General features: G+C 38.0%; 1 protein-coding gene across 1 annotated transcript in view; it reads left to right on the top strand.

Annotated features, from left to right (window-relative positions):
* The window catches only part of SLC25A21 (solute carrier family 25 member 21), a 520,353-nt gene extending 496,527 nt beyond the window's left edge, over positions 1–23,826 (top strand). The window contains exons 8-10 of the mRNA XM_061182462.1: positions 19,434–19,615; positions 20,529–20,581; positions 23,709–23,826. Of these exons, the coding sequence (XP_061038445.1) occupies positions 19,434–19,615; positions 20,529–20,581; positions 23,709–23,770 (297 nt within the window). The 3' untranslated portion in view covers positions 23,771–23,826. The remainder of the gene's footprint in view (positions 1–19,433; positions 19,616–20,528; positions 20,582–23,708) is intronic.
* The last annotated feature ends 3,135 nt before the right edge of the window (positions 23,827–26,961 follow it).

Here is a 26,961-nt window from a genome sequence, read left to right as displayed (position 1 = left end):
ATGCAAGAGATCTCTGTGCATTAATTTTGTATCCTGCTACGTTACCAAATTCATTGACTAGCTCTAGTAGTTTTCTGGTAGCATCTTTAGGTTTCTCTATGTATAGTATCATGTCATCTGCAAAGAGTGACACCTTTACTTCTTCTTTTCTGATTTGGATTCCTTTTATTTCTTTTTCTTCTCTGATTGCTGTGGCTAAAACTTCCAATACTATGTTGAATAATAGTGGTGAGAGTGGGCAACCTTGTCTTGTTCCTGATCTTAGTGGAAATGGTTGCATTTTTTCACCATTGAGAATGATGTTGGCTGTGGGTTTGTCATATGTGGCCTTTATTATGTTGAGGTAAGTTCCCTCTATGCCTACTTTATGAAGGGTTTTTATCATAAATGAGTGTTGAATTTTGTCAAAAGCTTTCTCTGCATCTATTGAGATGATCATATGGTTTTTCTCCTTCAATCTGTTAATATGGTTTATCACATTGATTGATTTGTGTATATTGAAGAATCCTTGCATTCCTGGGATAAACCCCACTTGATCTTGGTATGTGATCCTTTTAATGTGCTGTTGGATTCTGTTTGCTAGTATTTTGTTGAGGATTTTCGCATCTATGTTCATCAGTGATATCGGCCTGTAGTTTTTTCTTTGTGACATCTTTGTCTGGTTTTGGTATCAGGGTGATGGTGGCCTCGTAGAATGAGTTTGGGAGTGTTCCCTCCTCTGCTATATTTTGGAAGAGTTTGAGAAAGATAGGTGTTAGCTCTTCTCTAAATGTTTGATAGAATTCGCCTGTGAGGCCATCTGGTCCTGGGCTTTTGTTTGTTGTAAGATTTTTAATCAGAGTCTCAATTTCAGTGCTTGTGATTGGTCTGTTTATATTTTCTATTTCTTGCTGGTTCAGTCTCGGAAGGTTGTGCTTTTCTAAGAATGTGTCCATTTCTTCCAGGTTGTCCATTTTATTGGCATATAGTTGCTTGTAGTAATCTCTCATGATCCTTTGTATTTCTGCAGTGTCAGTTGTTACTTCTCGTTTTTCATTTCTAATTGTATTGATTTGAGTCTTCTCCCTTTTTTTCTTGATGAGTCTGGCTAATGGTTTATCAATTTTGTTTATCTTCTCAAAGAACCAGCTTTTAGTTTTATTCATCTTTGCTATTGTTTCCTTCATTTCTTTTTCATTTATTTCCGATCTGATCTTTTTGATTTCTTTCCTTCTGCTAACTTTGGGGTTTTTTTGGTTCTTCTTTCTCTAATTGCTTTAGGTGTAAGGTTAGGTTGTTTATTTGAGATGTTTCTTGTTTTGTGAGGTAGCATCGTATTGTTATAAACTTCCCTCTTAAAAATGCCTTTGCTGCATCCCATAGGTTTTGGGTCATCATGTTTTCATTGTCATTTGTTTCTAGTTATTTTTTTAATTCTTTGATTTCTTCAGTGATCTCTTGGTTATTAAGTAGTGTATTGTTTAGCCTCCATGTGTTAGCATGTTTTACAGATATTTTCCTGTAATTGACATCTACTCTCATAGCGTTGTGGTCGGAAAAGACACTTGATATGATTTCAATTTTCTTAAATTTACCAAGGCTTGATTTGTGACCCAAGATATGATCTATCCTGGGGAATGTTCCATGAGCACTTGAGAAGAAAGTGTATTCTGTTGTTTTTGGATGGAATGTCCTATAAATATCAATTAAGTCCATCTTGCTTAATGTATCATTTAAAACTTGTGTTTCCTTATTTATTTTCATTTTGGAAGATCTTTCCTTTGGTGAAAGTGGGGTGTTAAAGTCCCCTAGTATGATTGTGTTACTGTCGCTTTCCCCTTTTATGGCTGTTAACATTTGCCTTATGTATTGAGGTGCTATTTCTTCTGACTTTGTTGCCTTTTATTTTTTTTTTCTTGCATAATTGCTCTGACTAGGACTCCTGTTACTATGTTACTATGGTGAGAGTAGGCATCTTTGACAAGTTATTTGTTACTTGTTAGTTAGATCTTCGAGAAAAAGCTTTCAGTTTTTCACCAGTGAGTATGATGTTAGCTGTGGGCTTTTCTTATATGGACTTTATTATGTTGAGGTACTTTCTTTCTGAGTGTTTATCATGAAAACATGTTGAATTTTGTCAAATGCATTTTCTACAAATATTGAGATAATCATGTGATTTTTCTTTTTATCCTTCATTCTCTTAATGTGCTCTAACACATTAATTGATTGTCATATGTCGAACCATCCTTTTATCCCAGGGATAAATCCCACTTCGTCATAATGTATGATCCTTTTAACGTGCTGTTGGATTTGATTTGCTAGTATTTTTTGAGAAATTTTACATCCATATTCATCAGGGATCTTTTCCTGTAGTTTTCTTTTCTTGTGGTTTCTTTGTCAGGCTTTGGTATCAAGGTAATGCTGGCCTCATAAAACGAGTTGGATGTGTTCTCTCCTCTTCAATTTTTTGTAAGAATTTAAGAAGCATTGGTGTTAATTCTTCTTTAAATGTTTGGTAGAATTCACCAGTGAAACTATCTGGTCCTGGGCTTTCCTTTGTTGGGAGGTTTTTGATTGTTGATTTAATCTCCATACTAGTTATAGGTCTGTTGAGACTTTCTATTTCTTTGTGATTTAGTCTTGGTAGGTTGTTTATTTCTAGGAATTTATCCATTTCTTCTAGATTATCCAGTGTGTTTGTACATAATTTTCATAATAGCCCCTTATGATCCTTTTTAGTTTTATGGCATCAGTTATAATGTCAGTTATAATGTCTCTTCTTTCATTTCTGATTTTATTTGAGTCTTCTCTCTTTTTTTTCTTAATTAGTCTTGCTAAGGGTTTGTCAGTTTTATCTTTTTAAAAACCCAACTCAGTTTCATTTTTTTTCCATTGTTTTTCTCATCTCTATTTTATTTATTTCTGCTCTAATCTTAGTATTTCCTTCCTCCTGCTAACTTTGGGCTTAGTTTGCTCTCCTTTTTCTAGCTCCTTGAGCTGTAAAGATAAATTGTTTATTTGAGATCTTTCTTCTTTTTTAGTATAGGTGTTTATCACTATGAACCTCCCTCTTAGTACTCCTTGTGCTGCATCCCATAAGTTTGGGTATGTTGTGTTTTCTTTTCCTTTCGCTTGAGGTATTTTCTTTTTTTTTTACTTTTTATTTACTTATATATTTTTTATACAGCAGGTCCTTATTAGTTATCCATTTTATACATATTAGTGTATATATGTTGAGGTATTTTCTAATTTCCTTTTTTATTTCTTCTGTGACTCAATGGTAATTCAAGAGTGTGTTGTTTAATTTCCACATATTTGTGAATTTTTCCATTTTCCTTCTGCTGTTAATTTCTAGTTTAATTCGATTGTGGTTTAGAAAGATACTTGGAATGATTTCAGTCATCTTAAACTTAAGACTTGTTTTGTGACCTAACATGTGATCTATCCCGGAGAAAAATCAATGTGTGCTTGAGAAGAATATGTAATCTGATGCTTTGGGGTGGACTGTTCTGTATATGTCTTTTAGGTTCATTTGGTCTATAGTGTTGTTCAGGTCCTCTCTGTCCCTGTTGGTTCTGTCTGGCTGTTCTATTCATTACTGAAAGTAGGGTATTAAATTCTCCTATGATTGTATTGCTCCCTTTAGTTCTGTCAATCTTTGCATTGTATATTTAGGTGCTCTGATGTTGAAAGCATATATAATTGTTACCTTGGTTGATGACCCTTTTATCATTATATAATGTCCTTCTTTGTCCCTTGTGACAGTTTTTGACTTAAAGTCTGTTTTGTCTGAAATAGGTATAGCTGCCTCTGCTCTCTTTTAGTTACCACTTGCATGGAATATCTTTTTCCATCCCTTCACTTTCAACCTATGTATGTCCTTAAATCTAAAGTGAGTTTCTTGTAGACAATGTATAGTTGGGTCTTTCTTTTTTTTTTTTTTTCGTTCAGCCACTGTATGTCTTTTGATTGGCAAATTGAGTCAATTTATACTTAAAGTAATTAATTAGGGAAGAATTTACTATTGCCATTTTGTTAATTGTTCTTTGTTAGGCTTGAAGATCTTTTTTTCTGTTTTCTTCTCTCTTGCTGTCTTCCTTTTTATTTTGTTGATTTTTTTTTTGTACTCATAAACTTTGATTCCCGTATTTTTTTCTTTTGTATAACTTCTATAGGTATTTTTGTTGGAGGGGGCTTACATAAAATATCTTATAATTATAACAGTCTATCTTAAGCTGATAAAAACTTAAGTTTACTTTTACAAAAAGTGTACACATTAACTTCTCTCCCCCCATACTTTATGTTATTGTTGTTACAGTTTACATATATTCATATTGTATCTCTTTTAACCTCTTTTTTAGTTATAGTTTTAATATTTTTGTTTTTTAACTTTTATCCTAGATTTAAAAGTGATTTACCCACCACATTGCAGTAATACAGTATTCTGATTTGTCTATATGTTTATCTTTACCAGTAAATTTCATACTTTCTTATGCTATCATGTTGCTGTCAACAAACATCCTTTTAAGTTGAAGAACTCCTTTCAGCATTTCTTGTAACACAGGTCCAGTGGTGATGAACTCCCTCAGCTTTTGTTTATCTCGGAAGGCTTTATCTCACCTTCATTTTTGAAGGAACATTTTGCTGGGGATAGTATTATTGGTTAGCTTTTTTTTTCTTTCAGCACTTTAAATATATTATCCCATTTCCTTCCAACCTGCAAAGTTTCTGCTGAAAAATTTGCTGATAATTTTTGGGGTTTCCCATGTGTATGACAAGTCAGTTTTCTCTTGATGCTTTCAAAATCCTCTCTTTAACTTTAGGCAATTTGATTGTAATGTGTCTCAGTGTGGATTTCTTTGAGTTCATCTTACATGGTTTCTCTTGGGCTTCTTGGATCTGGATGTCCATTTTCTTCCCCAGATCTAGGAAGTTATTAGCCATTATTTCTTTGAATAAGCTTTCTGGTCATTTCTCTCTCTCTCTTCTCCTTATGGGACTCCCATAATGCTTATTTGGAGCTTTGTAGTATCCGATAATCTCTTAGGCTAGCTTCACTCTTTTTCCTTCCTTTTTCTTTTTGCTCCTCTGACTGAATTATTTCCAGTGATCTGTCTTTGGGTATGCTGACCCCTTCTTCTGTTTGATCTAGTCTGCTGCTGAATTCCTCTAGTGAATTTTTTGCTTCAATTATTTCTTCAGCTCCATGATTTCTGTCTGGTAATTTTTTACATTTTCTATCTCTTCATTAAAATTCTCTTCATTGAAATTCTCACTTTGTTCATGCATTGTTCCCTTGACCTCAGTGAGCATCTTTACGAGAGTTATTTTGAATTCTGTATCAGGTAAATCATGTAATTCTCTTTCATTATAGTCAGTTTCTGGAGCTGCATCTTGTTCCTTTGTTTGGAACATCTTTGCCTGATTCTTCATTTTCCTTGACTCTCTGTGTTGGTGTCTGTACATTAGACAAGGCAGTCTTCATGGACTGGCCTTATGCAGGAGAAGACGCCCATGATTCAGTCTGACTAGAGATTCTGGGGACCTGTACCAACTCTTTCCCTCCTCAGGGAAAAGTAGGCAGCTGTCATTTTTTTTCTGCTCACTCTATACTGAGCAAGAGGAGAGATATGGCTTCTACCAGTCCATACCTCCATCTCAGTTCTCCCCCAGGTGGCTAGACTCTGCAGGACCCATCAGAACTCCAAGACTGGCAAGTAATATACCAGTTCCTTGGGCAGCCCCAGAGAAATTGGACATGAAAACCAATTCCTTCCCCCCACCCAACCCTGGGAGAAGCTGGAAGCTAGGGAGTCTTCCCGATTATATGGTGAAACACTCGGGGCAGGGACTCTGGTGGGAGGTTGTGCTGAATCTCCCTACTGAATTCTGTAAGTCTGTTAATGTTCTCCCAGGGTGCAGAAGACTTTCAACCAATTTCTAGATTTCTTATGCAGAGAATTTGTCCATGAATTGTTGTATTTGTGGGAGAAAGGAGGATCCAAGGCTTCCTACTCTGCCACCTTGCTGATGTCACTCTTTAGGTTAAGGGACATTCTGAGTTCACTTCCAGTCTTGTGATTCTAAGATTTTATTCTCTACCATTTAAGTCTTTGCTTGGACTGAGAGGTGATCTCCTTGAATGTTGAATTGGAGTACAGTCCTGAGAGGCAAGTGTATATCTCTAATTCTGCTGGGTGACACCTGACAGTCTCAGAGCTTCTCAGTATTTTGGCGTCTTCACTTCCAAATAATAGAATCTTGGCTCTCTTTTGGCTAATTTAAAATTATAGGAGATTGATTCAAGATGGGGAGATTGGTTGAAGATGGCAGAGTAGAAGGACGTGTGCTCACTCCCTCTTGCGAGAGCACCAGAATCACAACTAACTGCTGAACAGTCATCGACAGGAAGACACTGGAACACAACAAAAAAGATACTCCACATCCAAAGACAAACGAGAAGCCGCGATGAGACGGTAGGAGGGGCGCAATCACATAAAATCAAATCCCGTAACCACTGGGTGGGTGACTCACAAACTGGAGAACAATTATACCACAGAAGTCCACCCACTGGAGTGAAGGTTCTGAGCCCCATGTCAGGCTTCCCAACCTGGGGGTCCAGCAATGGGAGGAGGGATTCCCAGAGAATCAGACTTTGAAGCCAAGCAGGATTTGATTGTAGGACTTCGACAGGACTGGGGGAAACAGAGACTCCACACGTAGAGGGCACACACAAAGTAGTGTGCACATCAGGACCTGGGGGAAGGAGCAGTGACCCCACAGGAGACTGAACCAGACCTACCTGCTCGTGTTGGAAGGTCTCCTGCAGAGGTGGGGAGTGGCTATGGCTCACCATGGGGACAAGGACACTGGCAGCAGAAGTTCTGGGTAGTATTCCTTGGCATGAGTTCTCCTGGAGTCCGACATTAGCCCCACCAAAGAGTCTGTAGCCTCCAGTGCTGGGTCGCCTCAGGCCAAACAACCAACAGGGAGGGAACTCAGCCCCACCCATCAGCAGACAAGCGGATTAAAGTTTTACTGAGCTCTGCCCACCAGAGCAACACCCAGCTCTACCCACCACCAGTGTCTCCCATCAGGAAGCTTGCATAAGCCTCTTAGATAGCTTCATCCATCAGAGGGCAGACAGCAGAAGCAAGAAGAACTACAGTCCTGCAGCCTGTGGAACGAAAACCACATTCACAGAAAGATAGACAAGATGAAAAGGCAGAGGGCTAGGTACCAGACGAAGGAACAAGATAAAACCCCAGAAAAACAATTAAATGAAATGGAGATAGGCAACCTTCCAGAAAAAGAATTCAGAATAATGATAGTGAAGATGAGCCAGGACCTCGGAAAAAGAATGGAGGCAAAGATCGAGAAGATGCAAGAAATGTTTAACAAAGACCTAGAAGAATTAAAGAACAAACAAACAGAGATGAACAATACAATAACTGAAATGCAAAATACACTAGAAGGAATCAATAGCAGAATAACTGAGGCAGGAGAACGGATAAGTGACCTGGAAGACAGAATGGTGGAATTCACTGCTGCAGAATAGAATAAAGAAAAAAGAATGAAAAGAAGTGAAGACAGCCTAAGAGACCTCTGGGACAACATTAAACACACCAACATTTGCATTATAGAGTTCCCAGAAGGAGAAGAGAGAGAGAAGACCCAAGAAAATATTTGAAGAGATTATAGTCGAAAACTTCCCTAACATGGGAAAGGAAATAGCCACCCAAGTCCAGGAAGTGCAGAGAGTCCCAGGCAGGATAAACCCAAGAGAAACACACCAAGACACATAGTAATCAAATTGACAAAAATTAAAGACAAAGAAAAATTATTAAAACAAACAAGGGAAAAATGACAAATAACATACAAGGGAACTCCCATAAGGTTAACAGCTGATTTCTCAGCAGAAACTCTACAAGCCAGGAGGGAGTAGCACAATATATTTAAAGTGATGAAAGGGAAGAACCTACAACCAAGATTACTCTACCTAGCAAGGATCTCATTCAGATTCTACGGAGAAATCAAAAGCTTTACAGACAAGTAAAAGCTAAGGGAATTCAGCACCACCAAACCAGCTCTACAACAAATGCTAAAGAAACTTCTCTAAGTGGGAAACAAGAAGAGAAAAGGACCTACAAAAACAAACCCAAAACAATTAAGAAAATTGTAATAGGAACATACATACCGATAATTACCTTAAAAGTGAATGGATTAAATGCTCCAACCAAAAGACACAGGTTCGCTGAATGGATACAAAAACAAGACCCATATATATGCTGTCTACAAGAGACCCACTTCAGACCTAGGGACACAAACAGACTGACAGTGAGGGGATGGAAAAAGAAATTCCATGCTAATGGAAATCAAAAGAAAGCTGGAGTAGCAATACTCATAACAGATAAAATGGACTTTAAAATAAAGAATATTACAAGAGACAAGGAAGGACACTACATAATGATCAAGGGATCAATCCAAGAAGAAGATTTAACATTATAAATATATATGCACCCAACATAGGAGCAATACATAAGGCAACCGCTAACAGCTATAAAAGAGGAAATCGACAGTAACACAGTAATAGTGGGGGAATTTAACACCTCACTTACACCAGTGGACAGATCATCCAGACAGAAAATTAATAAGGAAACACAAGCTTTAAATAACACAATAGACCAGATAGATTTCATTGATATATATAGGACATTCCATCCAAAAACAGCAGATTACACTTTCTTCTCAAGGGCACATGGAACATTCTCCAGGATAGATCATATCTTGGGTCACAAATCAAGCTTCAGTAAATTTAAGAAAATTGAAATCACATCAATCATCTTTTCCGACCACAATGCTATGAGATTAGAAATGAATTACAGGGAAAAAAACGTAAAAAACAGCAACACATGGAGGCTAAACAATACGTTACTAAATAACCAAAAGATCACTGAAGAAATCAAAGAGGAAATCAAAAAATACCTAGGGAACAAGTGACAATGAAAACACGATGATCCAAAACCTATGGGATGCAGCAAAAGCAGTTCTAAGAGGGAAGTTTATAGCAATAAAATCCGACCTCAAGAAACAAGAAAAATCTCAAATGAACAATCTAACCTTACACGTAAAGGAACTAGAGAAGGAAGAACAAACAAAACCCAAAGTTAGTAGAAGGAAAGAAATCATAAAGATCAGAGCAGAAATAAATGAAATAGAAACAAAGAAAACAATAGCAAAGATCAAAAAAACTAAAAGCTGGTTCTTTGAGAGGATAAACAAAATTGATAAACCTTTAGCCAGACTCCTTAAGAAAAAGAGGGAGAGACCTCAAATCAATAAAATTAGAAATGAAAAAGGAGAAGCTACAACGGACACCACAGAAATACAAAGCATCATAAGAGACTACTACAAGTAGCGCTATGCCAATAAAATGGACAACCTGGAAGAAATGGACAAATTCTTAGAAAGGTATAAACTTCCAAGACTGAACCATGAAGAAACAGAAAATATGAACAGACCAATTACAAGTAATGAAATTGAAATTGTGATTAAAAAATCTTCCAGCAAACAAAAGTCCAGGACCACATGGCTTCACAGGTGAATTCTATGAAACATTTAGAGAAGAGTTAACACCCATCTTTCTCAAACTCTTCCAAAAAATTGCAGAGGAAGGAACACTCCCAAACTAATTCTACAAGGCCACCATCACCCTGATACCAAAACCAGACAAAGATACTACAAAAAAAGAAAATTACAGACCAATATCACTGATGAATATAGATGCAAAAATCCTCAACAAAATACTAGCAAACAGAATCCAACAACACATTAAAAGGATCATACACCATGATCAAGTGGGATTTATCCCAGCGATGCCAGGATTCTTTAGTGCACACAAATCAATCAATGTGATACACCATATTAACAAATTGAAGAACAAAAACCATATGATCATCTCAATAGATGCAGAAAAAGCTTTTGGCAAAATTCAATACCAATTTATGATAAAATAACTCTCCAGAAAGTGGGCATAGAGGGAATTTACCTCAACACAATAAAGGCCATGTACAACAAAACCACAGCAAACGTCATTCTCAGTGGTGAAAATCAAAGCATTTCCTCTAAGATCAGGAACAAGACAAGTATGTCTACTCTCTCCACTGTTATTCAACATAGTTTTGGAACTCCTAGCCACTGCAATCAAAGAAAAAGAAATAAAAGGAATCCAAATTGGAAACGAAGAAGTTAAACTGTCACTGTTTGCAGATGACATGATACTATACATAAATAATCCTAAAGATGCCACCAGAAAACTACTAGAACTAATCAATGAATTTGGTAAAGTTGCAGGATACAAAATTAATGCACAGAAATCTCTTGCATTCCTATACACTAACAACGAAAAATCAGAAAGAGAAATTAAGGAAACAATCCCATTCACCACTGCAACAAACAGAATAAAATGCCTAGGAATAAACCTACCTAAGGAGGTTAAAGACCTGTACTCAGAAAACTATAAGACACTGACGAAAGAAATCAAAGATGACACAAACATTTGGAGAGATATACCATGTTCTTGGATTGGAAGAATCAATATTGTGAAAATGACTATACTACCCAAAGCAATCTACAGATTCAATGCAACCCCTATCAAATTACCAATGGCATTTTTTACAGAACTAGAACAAAAAATCTTAAAATTTGTAGGGAGACACAAAAGACCCCAAATAACCAAAGCAATCTTGAGGGGAAAAAATGGAGCTGGAAGAATCAGACTCCCTGACTTCAGACTACTACAAAGCTACAGTAATCAAGACAGTATGGTACTGGCACAAAAACAGAAATATAGATCAATGGAACAGGATAGGAAGCCCAGAGATAAACCCACGCACCTATAGTCAACTAATCTATGACAAAGGAGGCAAGGATATACAATGGAGAAAAGACAGCCTCTTCAATACGTGGTGCTGGGAAAACTGGACAGCTACATGTAAAAGAATGAAATCAGAACACTCCCTAACACCATACACAAAAATAAACTCAAAATGGATTAAAGACCTAAATGTAAGACCGGACATTATAAAACTCTTAGAGGAAAACATAGGAAGAACACTCTTTCACATAAATCACACCAAGATCTTTTTTGACCCACCTCCTAGAGTAATGGAAATAAAAACAAAAATGAACAAATGGGACCTAATGAAACTTAAAAACTTTTGCACAGCAAAGGAAACTATAAACAAAACAATAAGACAACCCTCAGAATGTGAGAAAATATTTGCAAATGAATCAATGGACAAAGGATTAATCTCCAAAATATACAAACAGCTCATGCAGCTCAATATTAAGAAAACAACCCAATCAAAAAATGGGCAGAAGACCTAAATAGACATTTCTCCAAAGAAGACACACAGATGGCCAAGAGGCATATGAAAAGCTGCTCAACATCACTAATTATTAGTGAAATGCAAATCACAACTACAGTGAGGTATTACCTTGTCCTGGTTAGAATGGGCATCATCAGAAAATCTACAAACAACAAATTCTGGAGAGGGTGTGGAGAAAAGGGAACCCTCTTGCAGTGTTGGTGGGAATGTAAATTGATACAGCCACTATGGAGAACAGTATGGAGGTTCCTTAAAAAACTAAAAATAGAACTACCATATGACCCAGCAACCCCACTACTGGGCATATACCCAGAGAAAACCATAATTCAAAAAGACACATGCACCCCAATGTTCATTGCAGCACTATTTACAATAGCCAGTTCATGGAAGCAACCTAAATGCCCATCGACAGATGAATGGATAACGAAGATGTGGTACATATATACAATGGAATATTATTCAGCCATAAAAAGGAATTAAATTGGGTCATTTGTAGAGACGTGGATGGATCTAGAGACTGTCATACAGAGTGAAGTAAGTCAGAAAGAGAACAACAAATATCGTATATTAACGCATGTGTGTGGAATCTAGAAAAATGGCACAGATGAACCGGTTTGCAAGGCAGAAATAGAGACACAGATGTAGAGAACAAACGTATGGACACCAAGGGGGGAAAGCGCGGGGTTGGGTGGTGGTGGTGGGATGAATTGAGAGATTGGGGTTGACATATATGCACTAATATGTATAAAATAGATAACTAATAAGAAACTGCTGTATAAAATAATAAAATAAAATTCGAAAAAAAACCTTTTATACTTATAAGACTATAAATAAATAAATAAATAAAATTATATTCCTTTGTAAGGTAGACAGTTTCTGTAAGCTTCAGATACCTCATCTGCTCAGCAATGTTGTGAGGCTTAAATATACAGAAAGTGCTTAACACAGTGCCTAGCACATCGTGTCTTATCATTATCATCATCATCTTTTTCCAGTTTTTAAAATAAACTAATGGAAAGGGCAAAATGACATTCCAAGTAATATGATAATCAAGCCAGAAGGCTAACCATTCAGCTAATGCATGGTGACTTGTAATAATGAGATGTCTTCCATTGAGTTCATAAAACCCAACAAGTGACTAAGTTTTTAAGAGGCAGAAGTTAGGTACTATCTCATTTAACTTTGATAGTGAAAGTCCAGAAGTAACTCCCTTCTCTTTACTGCATGTTTACCCCTGCACTTTGTTCACACCCCCATTTCAGTACTCATCACATTGTACTATGATACTTCATTATAAAGCCACCCCATCCCCTCTCTGGACCATTTACCTTCACACTCAATTCTAGCACCCAGTGTAGGACCAGGCATTTGTAGACATACAATAAATGTATGTTGCATGAATATACGACAAATGAATGGTGAATGAGAAGGAATATAACATAATGAATGGGATATAATATTACAATGGTTGGAAGTCTGAAGAACTTGAGTTCAAATCCAAGCTCCACCTCCTATAAGCAGTGTGATCTTGATCAAGTGACTTAACTCTTTAAGTTTCATGTCCTTATCTGTAAAATGGTGTTATGTACTTAACTCATAGGGTTCTTATATGATATATAGGTTTTGTACATGTTTTTTGCATATAAAATTGTCTATCAATAAGTAACTATTATTAACAGTACCATTAATTTTCTTAATGAAAGTTATGAAAAATAGCACAAATATCATACCATGTACATTATTTTATTACTTCTCTTTACTTTTACTATTAGTTTCATTGTTATTTGTTATTATGGTTATTGACAGAAATGCTGGAATGATTCACTGATGGCCAGTACAGAATGACCCATTCAAACTATGTGATAGGTTTCACTCAGACCCAGCAACCTCACAGATGTGCATTCTTGCTTTGGATGGACCTGGGGTAGGAAAAGGTGAACAGAGTTAATAGCATTGTGTTCAGTTCTGCAGCCTTAAAAAACAAAGCCCTGCTTCCACCAAAGAAGGCTTTAAAATGCTTCCCAGCACATCCAGATCCTTTTAGAGCATCACTTATCCAGTCCAAGGATCCAAAAAGATGAACCATAAGCTTCAGTTAAGCAGTGGTTCTCAGACAAGCGTCCATCAGGATAATTTGGAAGACTTGTTTAGACAGATTGTTGTGCTCCATCCCGAGTTTTGGGTTCCGTAGGCCTGGGGTAAAACCCCAATTTTCATTTCTACTAAGTTCTCACATGATACTGATGATGGTGGTTCAGGGACCACACTTTGAGAACCATTGAGTTCATAGATATGGTTGAGGTATGAGTAACCTGAGTCCAGAGTGGAAATATTTGCAGAAATCTTTTCACTAAGGTGAATTGCCTGATAACGCCCATGAAAATGAGGGCTTTCTGTTTTCAGCCCCAATGTTTTCAACACTGCACTGTCCTTTTTTTTACTTTATAAATTTATTGGTAGGGGAAATGATTTGATGAAGTTGTTTTGAAGCTTCTATGAGCCTGATAAAATATATAGATATTTTCTCCTGAAAAGCCCGTCTGCACATACCCAGAACCATTGCTTATAATTTCAGGAGGTTCTCAGGCACCTCCCACAACAGCCCACCCACCAACCCTTAGGAGTATCAGTAGAAAAACTATCCCCTAAGGCAAAGTCTTGGGTTCACTTGGATGTAACAAAAATTCCCTTCTTACACCTAAGCTTTCAGTTCACTCATTTGTAAAATAGGAATAAAAATAATAGTTCTTACCTCAAAGACTGTGAAGATTAACTGATATAATACACTGAAGAGCCTAATTTGAAAGCCAGAAACACTAAATATTACCTTTTGCTCTCTCTTTATAGTCCTGCTACAACAATCCTCATTCTTGAGGTAAGTGGATGCCTCTCCCTACTAGGGGAAAGATCAGGAAGTGTAAGAAAGAAGAGCCAGCCCAAAGAGTAATATTTCAAGACTTTACTCTGTGCCCACTGCATTCTTTTGCTAAAATCTGGTCACAGGATGCCATATCATGTTTTTTTCTGTGAGTCCCTGAGTAATGGGGTCTGGCAAGCCCAGGCCTGGCTCTATGACCTGAGAGCCTCAATTCATTTGCCTGGAAATACTCCACTTTGCAAATGTCCTATGCCTTGTCATGTCCCCATGTTAATGCCTCCTGGCAGAAAGACAGAAACATAAAAGTTCTAATAGGGGTTCATTTACAGGGTAGAAGATACTGAGTTTTGAGAAATAGTGATTAAGGTCAAAGCCTGATTCTCATTGTTTCTACAAAGATAAACTACAGTGATAGGCTAATCCGCAGACATTTATTTAGCACTTACTGTGCACACTGTGTAGTAGGTGACACAAAGAGGAATAACACATGCTCCTGTTCTGTGCCAGCTCACATTCCAGCAGGGAAGATGGATACACACAAAAATAAACCAGACACAAAGAGAGCCAGAGCAAGGACAACGATCGCGGATCAGACAGTGTTTCAGGAGTGCCCAAGAGGGAGAAATCAATTTTGATGGGGGTCCACGGAAGTCTCTTGGGCAAGGTGGGATTTAAGCTGGACCGTAAAGAGTGGGGCTGCTATCTGTGAATATGATGGAGAATGACATTCTAGGTTGTGGGAGTTGTTTGAAAAAAAACGTGGACTTAGAAAAGTGTTCGGTAGAAATGTGCATGATTACGATTTAACCAGCATGAGTGTAGTTTGGCTTGGGGGTAGAGGTGTAGAATTTGAGGCTAGAAAGGTAGGTTGGAAGCATATCATGGGAAACAAACCAAAGGCCAATGAGGAGCTTTGGCTTTACTCTCCATGCCGTGGGGAAGGGTTGAGGGTCTTTGAGTAGGGAGGCACCAGAAGCAGATATGTTTTTACAAAAAAAAAAAAAATCCCTGGCGCCACTGTGAAGAACAGATGATAGAAGCAAGAAGAAAGCAAGACTTGGTGAAAGTAATGGGAACCTGAGCTAAAGCCAGAGAAGTAGCTAGAGCAGCCAGAGGGGGACGAAGGGGAGGGGCATTTGAGGGGCTGCGTTCATCCGAGGATGGTTGATGACATGCAGCAAAGAAAGCAGAGGTGAGCTGGCAGGGCTCTCCTTGGCGCATCCGATCCTAGTCTGGGTTGCTGCCTAGAGCAGACCATGGACTCAGAGGAAGAGGCTGGAAAGGGGCCCAGAGGCCGGGTAGTGAGGGATAGCTCTTGGCCATCCCCAAAAGACTTTTCTCCTCCCTAGAATGCCCAGAGGGGTAGCAATTGACCATCTGCTTTGCCTGCCTGGAATATCAAAATCAGTGATTCCCAGACATGGGCCCTCAGCCTGGCAATGTCAGAAGTCCTGAAGTTCTTTTTTTTTTTAAACATCTTTATTGGAGTATAATTGCTTTACAATGGTGTGTTAGTTTCTGCTTTATAACAAAGTGAATCAGTTGTACATATACATATGTTCCCATATCTCTTCCTTCTTGCGTCTCCCTCCCTCCCACCCTCCCTATCCCACCCCACTAGGTGGTCACAAAGCACCAAGCTGATCTCCCTGTGCTATGCGGCTGCTTCCCACTAGCTATCTATTTTACATTTGGTAGTGTATATATGTCCATGCCACTCTCTCGCTTTGTCACAGCTTACCCTTCCCCCTCCCCATATCCTCAAGTCCATTCTCTAGTAGGTCTATGTCTTTATTCCCGTCCTGCCCCGAGTTTGTTCATGACCTTTTTTTTTTTTTCTTAGATTCCATATATATGTGTTAGCATACAGTATTTGTTTTTCTCTTTCTGACTTACTTCACTCTGTATGACAGACTCTAGGTCCATCCACCTCACTACAAATAACTCAATTTCGTTTCTTTTTATGGCTGAGTAATATTCCATTGTATATATGTGCCACATCTTCTTTATCCATTCATCTGTTGATGGACACTTAGGTTGCTTCCATGTCCTGGCTATTGTAAAAAGAGCTGCAATGAACATTTTGGTACATGACTCTTTTTGAATTATGGTTTTCTCAGGGTATATGCCCAGTAGTGGGATTGCTGGGTCGTATGGTAGTTCTATTTTTAGTTTTTTAAGGAACTTCCATACTGTTCTCCATAGTGGCTGTATCAATTTACATTCCCACCAACAGTGCAAGAGGGTTCCCTTTTCTCCACACCCTCTCCAGCATTTATTGTTTGTAGATTTTTTGATGATGGCCATTCTGACCGGTGTGAGGTGATACCTCATTGTAGTTTTGATTTGCTTTTCTCTAATGATTAGTGATGTTGAGCATCTTTTCATGTGTTTGTTGGCAAACTGTATGTCTTCTTTGGAGAAATGTCTATTTAGGTCTTCCACCCCTTTTTGGATTGGGTTGTTTGTTTTTTTGGTATTGAGCTGCATGAGCTGCTTGTATATTTTGGAGATTAATCCTTTGTCAGTTGCTTCATTTGCAAATATTTTCTCCCATTCTGAGGGTTGTCTTTTCGTCTTGTTTATGGTTTCCTTTGCTGTGCAAAAGCTTTTAAGTTTCATTAGGTCCCATTTGTTTATTTTTGTTTTTATTTCCATTTCTCTAGGAGCTGGGTCAAAAAGGATCTTGCTGTGATTTATGTCATAGACTGTTCTGCCTATGTTTTCCTCTAAGAGTTTGATAGTGTCTGGCCTTACATTTAGGTTTTTAATCCATTTTGAATTTATTTTTGTGTATGGTGTTAGGGAGTGTTCTAATTTCATACTTTTACATGTAGCTGTCCAGTTTTCCCAGCACCACTTATTGAAGAGGCTGTCTTTTCTCCACTGTATATTCTTGCCTCCTTTATCAAAGATAAGGTGACCATATGTGCATGGGCTTATTTTAAAACAACTTTTAGGCACTTTCCCAGGTGATTCTGATCTGGGAACCTAAGGTGGGTCTGAGGTGGGGCTGGGCATCCATATGTTGTAAAGCCCCCAGGTGACTCTGATGCACAACTGGATTTGGGAACTACTGTGGGATCTTACTGTTGAGCTGGGAAATGTATAGAAAACGTGGGTTCAGTGTATGCTTGTGCTAGTGAACACTATGATGGCTTGAAGACCTTAGGATTTGGTCCCCAACAGCATCTCAAACATAATGACCTTCATTGAGTGTCTTAGCCTCTCCTCCCTCCCCAACTCCAATCCTCAGCAAACACATCAGGAGGTGGGAGAAGCTGTGTGGTTGACAGGGTCCCCTGAACTTCCCAAAAGGTCATTGTGCATACAAGTCATCACTTTCACCCTTGTCCTTGGCTGTGTCACAGGAGCACCATGAGAGGGTCTCATCACAGGTGTTTTGAGACTTTAGAAAACAGGTTACATAAAAATACTATCCATTTTCTGCCAGGCTTGTACAATATTCATAGCACTTTTACTACTATTATTGTTTTTATTTCTCAGAAAAACCATGCAGTACAAAGTTAAGGTGGGTGTTAAAAACATCCCTTCTACACACTGGGCTCCATGGGATTCAGTGACTCGTGCAAGGTCAGACAACCAGAGCTGGCCCTGAATCCGCCATCCTCCCGAGCTCCAGTTCTGCTTCTGTGCCAGAATGGAGAAGGGTAACATAAAGGCATTTTTCTCTCCTTGTAAAAGAGAAAAAAATGGGGGGAGGGGAGATTATTTAAACACACCTCACTCATACTGCAATCACTGCATTGTTTCTCCTGTTGAAACACCCTGTTGGTTTTTAAATCCCTTTAAACCCACCCGACACCTGTATGGCCCAGATCCAAGAATTATTACCGAACCCCTCACTTTTTATATTTAACCACATAGGAGTTTCTGTGATGGTATCTGGCTCTTGGTTCAGTTGAAAATTTCAGAGCTTCCAGAATTTTTCTTCTTCCATCAAAGCTATAAGCATGCAATGCTCAGACCTGATTTTTTTTTTTAATTAAGCAGAGAATGGTTCCCCCTTTTACTTCTCCTGCTGGATAAAAGTAGCATCATGGCACTACCCTGTATTGTTCCTCTGTGAAGATCCTTCTGAAGTACTGACCAAAAGAGAGGGCAGGGGAAGGATGGGAGAGGTCTCCGTCAGCAACTTACGGTTTGTGAGATGACCTCTCTTCAGGGCAAGAACTGAGGCTGACAGCAAAATGAGAACTTTCCAGCAAATTCATTATAACAAAGCATAATGTGAGCTCACTAGGCACAAAAATAGGCAAAAGGAAAGTGACTTCCACATAAGACCTAATTAAATACTTAGATGTCAGAAGCAGAGCAGGGAGGGGTGGAAAATCAAATCAGACCGAAGTGAAGGACCCAAATTCAAATGGAAAGAAGAAATATTTTTCTCTCTTTTTCTCCCTCCCTTTCTGTGTGCGTGTGTGTCTCTCTCCGTGTCTCTCTTCTGTCTCTGAATCTCTCTCCCCTTTTATTCCTTTGCAATTGAAGGAAGAATAAGATTCAGGAACAATGGGTTGAAAATTCTTCAGCCAATTAGTCCAGTGACTTACTACTGTTTATAATGCGCAGAATGTCACAGGCTGTTTTGCAGCCTCCCCAAGTTGGTTTGTTAATAACAGGAAGCTAGCACTTCTCAGTACAGTGGATCAGCTACACGTGAAAATAAATGCAAAAAACCTGGAGGGGAATAGCAGCAGACCAAGAGTAGCCTTGATTTAATTTAACATTTGGGGGTCCACACACAAATGAGCATTTTAGTAGGCTTCATGGTGGAAGTTGCTGTCATTTGTAAAATATTCTGGCCAATTAGCTAATAGTGTGCTTGGATTTCTCCTGTTTTGATACAGTAATACTAAGTACATTGTGAAGCCCAATTATACAAATCATCCCCATATGCCATACCAGTCTTTCTTTATGAACTGTGTTTATAAATCCTGTGTGAGGAAATGTGTACTTCAGCAATTTAGACCATGTGTAAAAACATAGCCAATGGGATTGTCAAGAAAACAAGTTCCAGCCTAGGAAATCCTAATGTGTTCCGCTGGAATAACAGGAGGGTGCCGGGGAGTGCAATGCTGTGCTTAAATACATATTGCTTTATAGTGTTTAACCAACTTAGGGGCTTCCGCTTCCCTTTCTGTTATTTTATTCTTCTTTTCTTTTAGGATCCAACCTTGGAGTTTCTGAGAAAATTTGGGGTTGGTCTTCTCTCGGGCACAATAGCCTCAGTCATTAACATCCCTTTTGATGTTGCCAAAAGTAGGATTCAAGGGCCTCAGCCAGTTCCTGGAGAGATCAAGTACAGAACCTGTTTTAAAACAATGGCCACGGTCTATCAGGAAGAAGGGTAACGCATTCTTATTTTAATAAATGTGCAAGACTAAAGCATTGCTAAAACCATATTGTACTTCCATTTTGATGAGAGCCATTAAGCCCTCCTGAATTGGGTGTGTGTCTGAGAAGCTCTAGGGAATAGATGAGAAACTTTGTGAGATAACACAGTAATGAGATGTTGGCAAAACCTTCTTACGCCATCAAGAAACATGAGCCACGATCATTCAATACACTGTATGTTTGTCCTAGAATGCCAAGGTGAACTTTTTGCTTGTCAGTTTGCACAATATGCTATTGCATATAATATGCCCTGTTCCCACATGGGCAGGAGAGTAATTGTCTTCTGACTATACATCTAATCAAAATGTCACCTAATTATATTCTCCTGGGAGAATTAAACATGAGAGTTCTGTGAAGGTAGTTCTCTTTTAAGAATTTAAAGTATGTGCCTTTTTCTACTGTTCTTTTTTTTTAAGTCTTATTTTTGTCTCTTCATCCCTCCTCAGCAGGTCTTATTCTCAAGTAAGCAAGTAATATTTTACTATTTTGATCTAAACTGCATCGTATTTCCTTCCGTGAGGACTGACTTTATGGTCTTTTAAACTCAATTACAAGAGTCATTTTGTCCATATACACAGCTGTCTTGAAAGTAAGGCCTGTCTGGATAGCAAAAACCATCTCGCTGATGAAAGTCCTATTTGCGATGGGACTAGATCAGCACAGCTTGGGTATTAAAGAATTAATTCTTTCCTCTCATCCAATTTGCTGCAGAGAATACTTAGCCCGATACTGTCTGTTTTGGGATTTGAAAATTTTTTTCAAATGACTTTTTTGGGTAAATGCTGGGTCAGCATCTCAGTAAAGCTGAGGGACAACTCCATTTTGTTTTCAGAATAAGAATGTTGCTCTTTCCCTTCCGGTTCTAGCATTTTAGCTTTGTATAAAGGCCTGCTTCCCAAGATTATGAGGCTTGGACCAGGTAATAATGTTTTCATTACTTATATCCTTCCTTCCTTCTTTCTCTAGTATCTCTTTTTTCTTATTTGTGTCTATCTGTAACACAACTAAAGTTTGTCACACTGTGAAACATGGAAACCTTAAGGATAAAAAGTTGTCTAGGAGTATTCAAGACACTAAAGGCGTCCATTAGAAATGTTCTACCTTTGTTTATAAGGTACTATTTGTGGCCTTACTGGAGGCTGATAGAAGCCAAAGCCCACCTTAAGTCAATAGGAAAGGATGCACAGCCAGTCGGAGTTTGAGTCGCTTCTGGCTGAAAGGGAGGATTTTGCACGGAGTGAGGGACCAGCCCAATAAAACTTTCTCTGGTGCTTCTAGTTCATTCTTGCTCCTGCCTCAACTTCGCTTCAGAAAGAGAAAAGGAGGACAGCTCGTGTCCATGAATAGCCAGAGCAACTCTTCTCACAGTCGCCTCTGGGGAGCAAGAATGGAGGAGCTGCAGCCTGGCGCTCACCTTCCTAGCTCCTCTCAGCATGCTGGTGGAGGCTCCTGGCTCAGGGCCTCACCTCAGGATGCCAGCCCACAAAAAGCCGGCTGCCATTCCCACAGGGAGAGTCAGCTGCCTCTGTGTAAATAGATAAGAAAGCAACTGCTGCAGACTCAACCACCTGGGCAAACAGTCTTGGATTATAAGCAACCTTGTGAATAAGTACAGAAGTATGCACTAGACCACACATATTATTTTACCAGGCTACGCTCACCTTCTTAGACATCCTGGAAATCTTCCCCAGAACTGTCCCCTACTCCTCCCCTTTCTCCCTTTCCCAGTCCTCCCTTTGAACACTGATGTCCCCTTCCCATGCCACACTCACACATATGCACATTTACCTTTAAATCTCAGCCCAGTGAACCAGCATTTCTGCCAACCTGAGATATAGAACAGCAGTCTGTAAATTGAAGCTGGTGAACAGTTCATACTTTCGTATATTTTGAAGACACTTCCACAATTCCCAATCCATCTATCCCAGCCTTTCTAGGCATTTAAGCATGGATTTTTGCTTCATATTTGAGATTCAGACCTGCCTTCTCTTTGTCATTGGCCCGTGTGTCAACACGAACCCAATGATAAAGAATATTGGTGATTTTGTGCCACTCTCTCTTCAAGAATGTGGTGTTTTTCCTTCACCACACAGTAAAAACCTGCTAGTAGACCTAGTATTAGAGAAAATCATAGGACTGGCCCTAATCCAGCTTTCTCAGGACGGGATGGGCCTGAAAAGGGAGAGCGATCAGGGAGAGTTTAGCTAAAACGGTAATTGACTGGAACCTTAATCCAAAACTCTTAAATAATCTGACCCCAAGTTTTGTTAGAGGCTTGCAAATGTTTGGTTGGCTTTTTAAGTGTTTTTTGCATGAGGTGTCCTGAGTTGCTGTGGTGTTAAATCCAATGAAAAGGGTTCTTGTGAACATACTCTCCAGGCTAAACAAAATTGTGAATAACTGGAAATCTCATTCAAGGACCTGGCCTCCACTCTCATCCCAAACATACCGGTCCTAGCAACCTCAAAGGAAAGAAAGGTGTAGAGAGAAAGGTAAGACTTTTGAGTTAAGGATAAGATTTTTTCGAGAGAGAGAAAGAGGGAGAGCGAGAGACAGTAAAAAAGAAAAGAAGGGTGAACCTGGCATTTTCATCCTTCGTTCTAGAGAAGCATCCCATCCTATTTTTATAACAGCCTTAGCAGCTCTGTGGCTAATGATCAGGACCTCCCATGAAAGGAGAATCTTGAAGTCTGTGGTTTAGACTCCAAATATCACTAGGCTGCAAACTAACCCGATTCTGAGTGTTCTTGTCTTATATGATGAACAGTTAATAAGAGTAAACAGAGCAATTACATACATATTAACAACCCTCTGTAGTGCATCCCTTTTTGTTTGCCAGAGCCAAGAGGGCTACAGCAGCTGAGAGGGGGCTATTAGAGTATTTTCAGGGGTTAAAAATGAAAATTACAGGCAGATAATTATCTTTGGTATAAGGTTACACAAACATGTGCGGCCTGTAGATTAAAAAAAAAAAAAAAGCATATGGTAGTGTGTACAAAATAAGATCAAAATCAAGTTCTGTTTCTTTCTGTCAGAAGTCAGTCTTCTGTTCATGCAGCCAAGTCTCTAAGTTGTACTCTGGATATTTGTCCACATTTTTTTAAATTGGGCTTTACAATGTTGTGTTAGTTTCTGCTGTTTGTCCACACTTTGATTTTGTAATATTGTTCACATAGACATGAAAGGATAGAGAATATCTTAAAGGGCACAGGATATGTGCTATTTACTGCATCAGACAGAACACAAAATCATCCACATGCAAATGCTTCTCCCGATGTCTAGGTATTCAGCAGCCTCAGTGCTTGTTTTCCATATCATAGTCCTGTTGACATATTACATAGCAAGCCCTTTTGCAGCCAGTTATATAACTCTTCTCTTCCAAGATAAATGATGGTCTTATGACACTCAACCTCGACTACCAAATTTTCAAGTGCAATCCGTATATATCTGAGGCAGATGAAAGGAATGAAGGCAACAAAAATCTGAGGCAACAAAAAGAGGTTGAAAGCTAGCTAAGTTTTGAAATACAGATTTTAAAAGTACTCAGAAGCTACTTTTCACATTGTAATCCAGTTTGAAAGCTGTAAGAGAAAACCAGGCTCATCCATCAAGCACCATCTTAGAGATTTCCTTCTTGAATGCAACTACAACAATGCTAATAATAAACTGAAAAAGATAAATCCTTTGCCTACATATGACAAATCTGAAGGTTTCTGTTCGCGGGAAAGCCACATGCCCTTACATGACTAAATGTGTCTGTATTTACTTACTTTTAAAAATTAAAAGTGCCTGAAAAAGAATCTGATGAGAAATGATGAGAGTTACAGAAACTCATGGGGAAAAAATGTATTTAGAGACTCAAGATGGTCTTGATTTCGCTCTGAGAATTTTCCACAGTTTGCTGTGTCTTGGAGCTTGAGAACTGATGATTCTGAACGGCTTCTGCCTGATAGGCTGCATGGGACTCCAGGGATTCAGAAACCCAGTGGGAAAGACAGCACAATTTCACAGGACTTGGGATAAAAACCAGCTCTTTTCTTTTGTAGGTGGTGCAGTGATGCTGCTGGTTTATGAATACACCTATTCATGGCTTCAGGAGAACTGGTGATTGCCTACAGAGTATTTTTCCCCCTTGTGATAATAGATATTCATTATACAGCACCATGAGAAGAAGAGAATATCGATCAGCTGAGCCGATACAATGATAAATTATAATTATACAATTATATACAATTATAGAGGGTAAAACAGTTTGTTCAAGAACAAAACCTATTTTGATACTTCAAAAATTATCTCTAGACAATTTGAAACTGTCGTTTTGGTCATATCCATAAAACTGTGAGAAGAAAAATACTACTATGAAGCAATGAGGTATATAAACTGAATATAGAAAAATAGCATGAAATCAGATATATTCCATAAAAGCAATATAAATTTTATGACCTATGTTCCTCTTACACGGCTTCACAAGGAAAATTCATTGTGTTGATGATTATTTTCTCCCAAAAGGTCAAGAAGTGCTAAAAAGTGAAAAAAAATTAAGCCAAAATTTAAACAGTTTTTATAAGGAATTAAATTCTTCCATAAATAGTGTTTAATCATATACAAGGAAAATATTTCTAAAGTGTAGTAAAATGACCTTTTAAAATTTTATGTTAAAATGTGAATTTGTTGGTTTCTTTTAGTAATAATACTCATCTCAGCTATATTTTCCTAAATCTACTTTATATTTTTTGCACTGTTCGTTAATATTTTAAAATCATGATATTTGAAGTCTTTTATGACAAATATAAGACATGAAATTATATTAAACTACTTTCCCTTTGAAAACAAGTTTTAATGCTGAAATATTTTCATGCTAAATCACAAATTCGAACCACTCCTTGGGCCCGTTTGTGCTATCTGTATTCGCATCAAATACCTTTGTTCAGAACTCTTACCTACACCATTCTTAAAAATGATGTTTAGAATAAAACTACATTTCTAGGTTATTAGTTTTAAGTGACAGTTTCAGGTGTGAAGTCGACTAACTGCAGTGTTAAAATCTGTATTATGAAGGGGAAAATGTTTCAAAGGAGAAGTACATTCTTAGCATTTCCAAAGATTCCTGTACTAACATGCACTCCAAAAATTATCTCCTTGGCGTTGATATAACCAAACTTAATTTTATATCTGCATCCTGAAATGATACTACTTCAGTAGCTAGAGGCAACAAAAATATCTGCATGTTCGAGATGGCACCTGTTCTTAACTACTACAAGGTATTTCTACCATAAAGCTGTGTCACTAAAACATTTTGAAAATAAAAAATGAAAGATAACATGGTAATTATTACTTTTTATTAATTTAGAGCATTTAAAGTATAAAAATAAAGGCTTTTTGACATACTGTATATACATACACAGCCTTCGGTTGTACATCCTTTCCAACGTGTTTTTTAATTTATATTTCAGCCCAGTATTTAATGAGGGTCGTTAAAAGTAGGACAAAACAAGAGAAATAAGAATGTGTCTGTTGTCCAACTGCATTCTATCCTTCAGGTAATACTCTTGCCTTCTGTGAAAGAGAGCACTGCCTGCATAGAGGCCATGAAATTGAACCTTTAACCTCTCCATGTGGATGGGATGGAAAAGGATCTCTGAAGAGTGCATTTGCCAGGTTAAAAACAACACTTTTACCCCCTAAGAATCAGAGGAAATATGTCAACAGTAACCAATAACAATAATGTTTTGAAAATCAAACAACCCCATATCCCATCCCACTTTCCTTCTCTCATTTTTAAAAGCAGCTTTAAATCATAATGTGCTTTAAATAGCCAATTGTTTTTGGGCTTTCTCTTTTTAAATTTACTCCATGTGAATTCACTGTTGCTAAGAAAAAACCTAGGGAAAAAAAGAAAAGGAAAACTTTGATACTATTAATATTAGATTTTTAAAGATACAAGAACCGGAAAAAATATATAAATAGCATAATAACAAGAGATTTCTTAATTTAGATAAAGAAAATAACATTTAGTTATGTTTCCATACAAACAATTGATATTTTTTAAAGACTCCTAATAGCCGCCTAAAAACATCTGATAAGGAATAATTCTGCACCTTATGTCAGTTTTTCTGCATGGCAGGAGAGTCCCTGTACAGTGTGGTTTTAAAGTCTCCACCAAAATATTGGACTGGTATTTTGTTCCATTCGGTTTATAGTCTATTTTCTCACCAGACTGGGAACTCCAGATGTCAATAGGAGTTTTACAAGATCAAAGGAAGACTACGGCCCTGAGAGTTCATCTGCTGCTCTGCTTATTCTTCTCCTGAAGTTATAATCCTCTGTTTGCAGCACTGAATTTCGGTTGCTTTAGAAATAAATGCAGTTCAAAGCTCTCTATGAGATATCTGCTGCTTGAAAAAAGCAGTTCCTCGAACATAGCTTGTGTGTCAGAAATCTGCTTACTGTTTATATCCTGGTGATTTGAAAACCTAGCTAATCTAGCCATCTGAGTTTTAGATGAGGCCATGAAACCGATGTGACAGAACTGGATTGCCAATGTGGGCTGTGCACAGCACAGACAGGAAGAAATCAAAATCACCTAACGAACGCATCTTTAACAACATCCATATCTAGTGATGTGCCCTGTTAGTTATTGCACAGAATTAATACCAAAAAACCCGCAATATATTAACTTAACTTTCCAATAGATGAATTGTACCAATGTTTTAAAAACGTATTTTCAAGCCTATATTGCCAAGCAGGAAGAACTTTCTAAACAGAAGCAATTAAAACTGTAGAATTTTGCCCAAGAAAATCAACTGTTTTAAAATACAACACATAATCACATGCTCACACACACACACACACACACGCACATACCCCTCAGCTCTATGATTAACACTAAAGTGAAGAACAAATTGGTTTAGAAAGATCCATCAGTTAAACTGTGTCCTGTAACTCCAGAAATGAATAAAGGGAATTTTTAAAAATTAAATAGCATTTGTATTTCTAATACCACCACCAGTTTACCTACACGTGAAACATGCTTCTGTACAACAATGTAAACTTCACAGCAAGCCATTTTTACATTCATTAGAGCAGAATTTTCCATTGTCTTTAAATTACAACGTAATTTTGGGCTGAGATTGCTGAACACACAGGTAAGCCAACAATAACAGTACAATTTAGTTTCACAGTGGTTTTCTTAACATAAAGTTCGTTTTAAGTGTCTTTGCAAAGCATTTCACATTAAACTTAAGTTTCTAAGTGACTTCCTTTAGAGCCTTGTTCAGAGATTTTCCACCCTCTTGTCTT

The sequence above is a fragment of the Eubalaena glacialis genome, chromosome 2, assembly GCF_028564815.1.
Source record: "Eubalaena glacialis isolate mEubGla1 chromosome 2, mEubGla1.1.hap2.+ XY, whole genome shotgun sequence".
Taxonomy (NCBI): domain Eukaryota; kingdom Metazoa; phylum Chordata; class Mammalia; order Artiodactyla; family Balaenidae; genus Eubalaena; species Eubalaena glacialis.
Note: the sequence above shows the minus strand (reverse complement) of the source record. Positions and strands in the feature narration are given on the sequence as shown.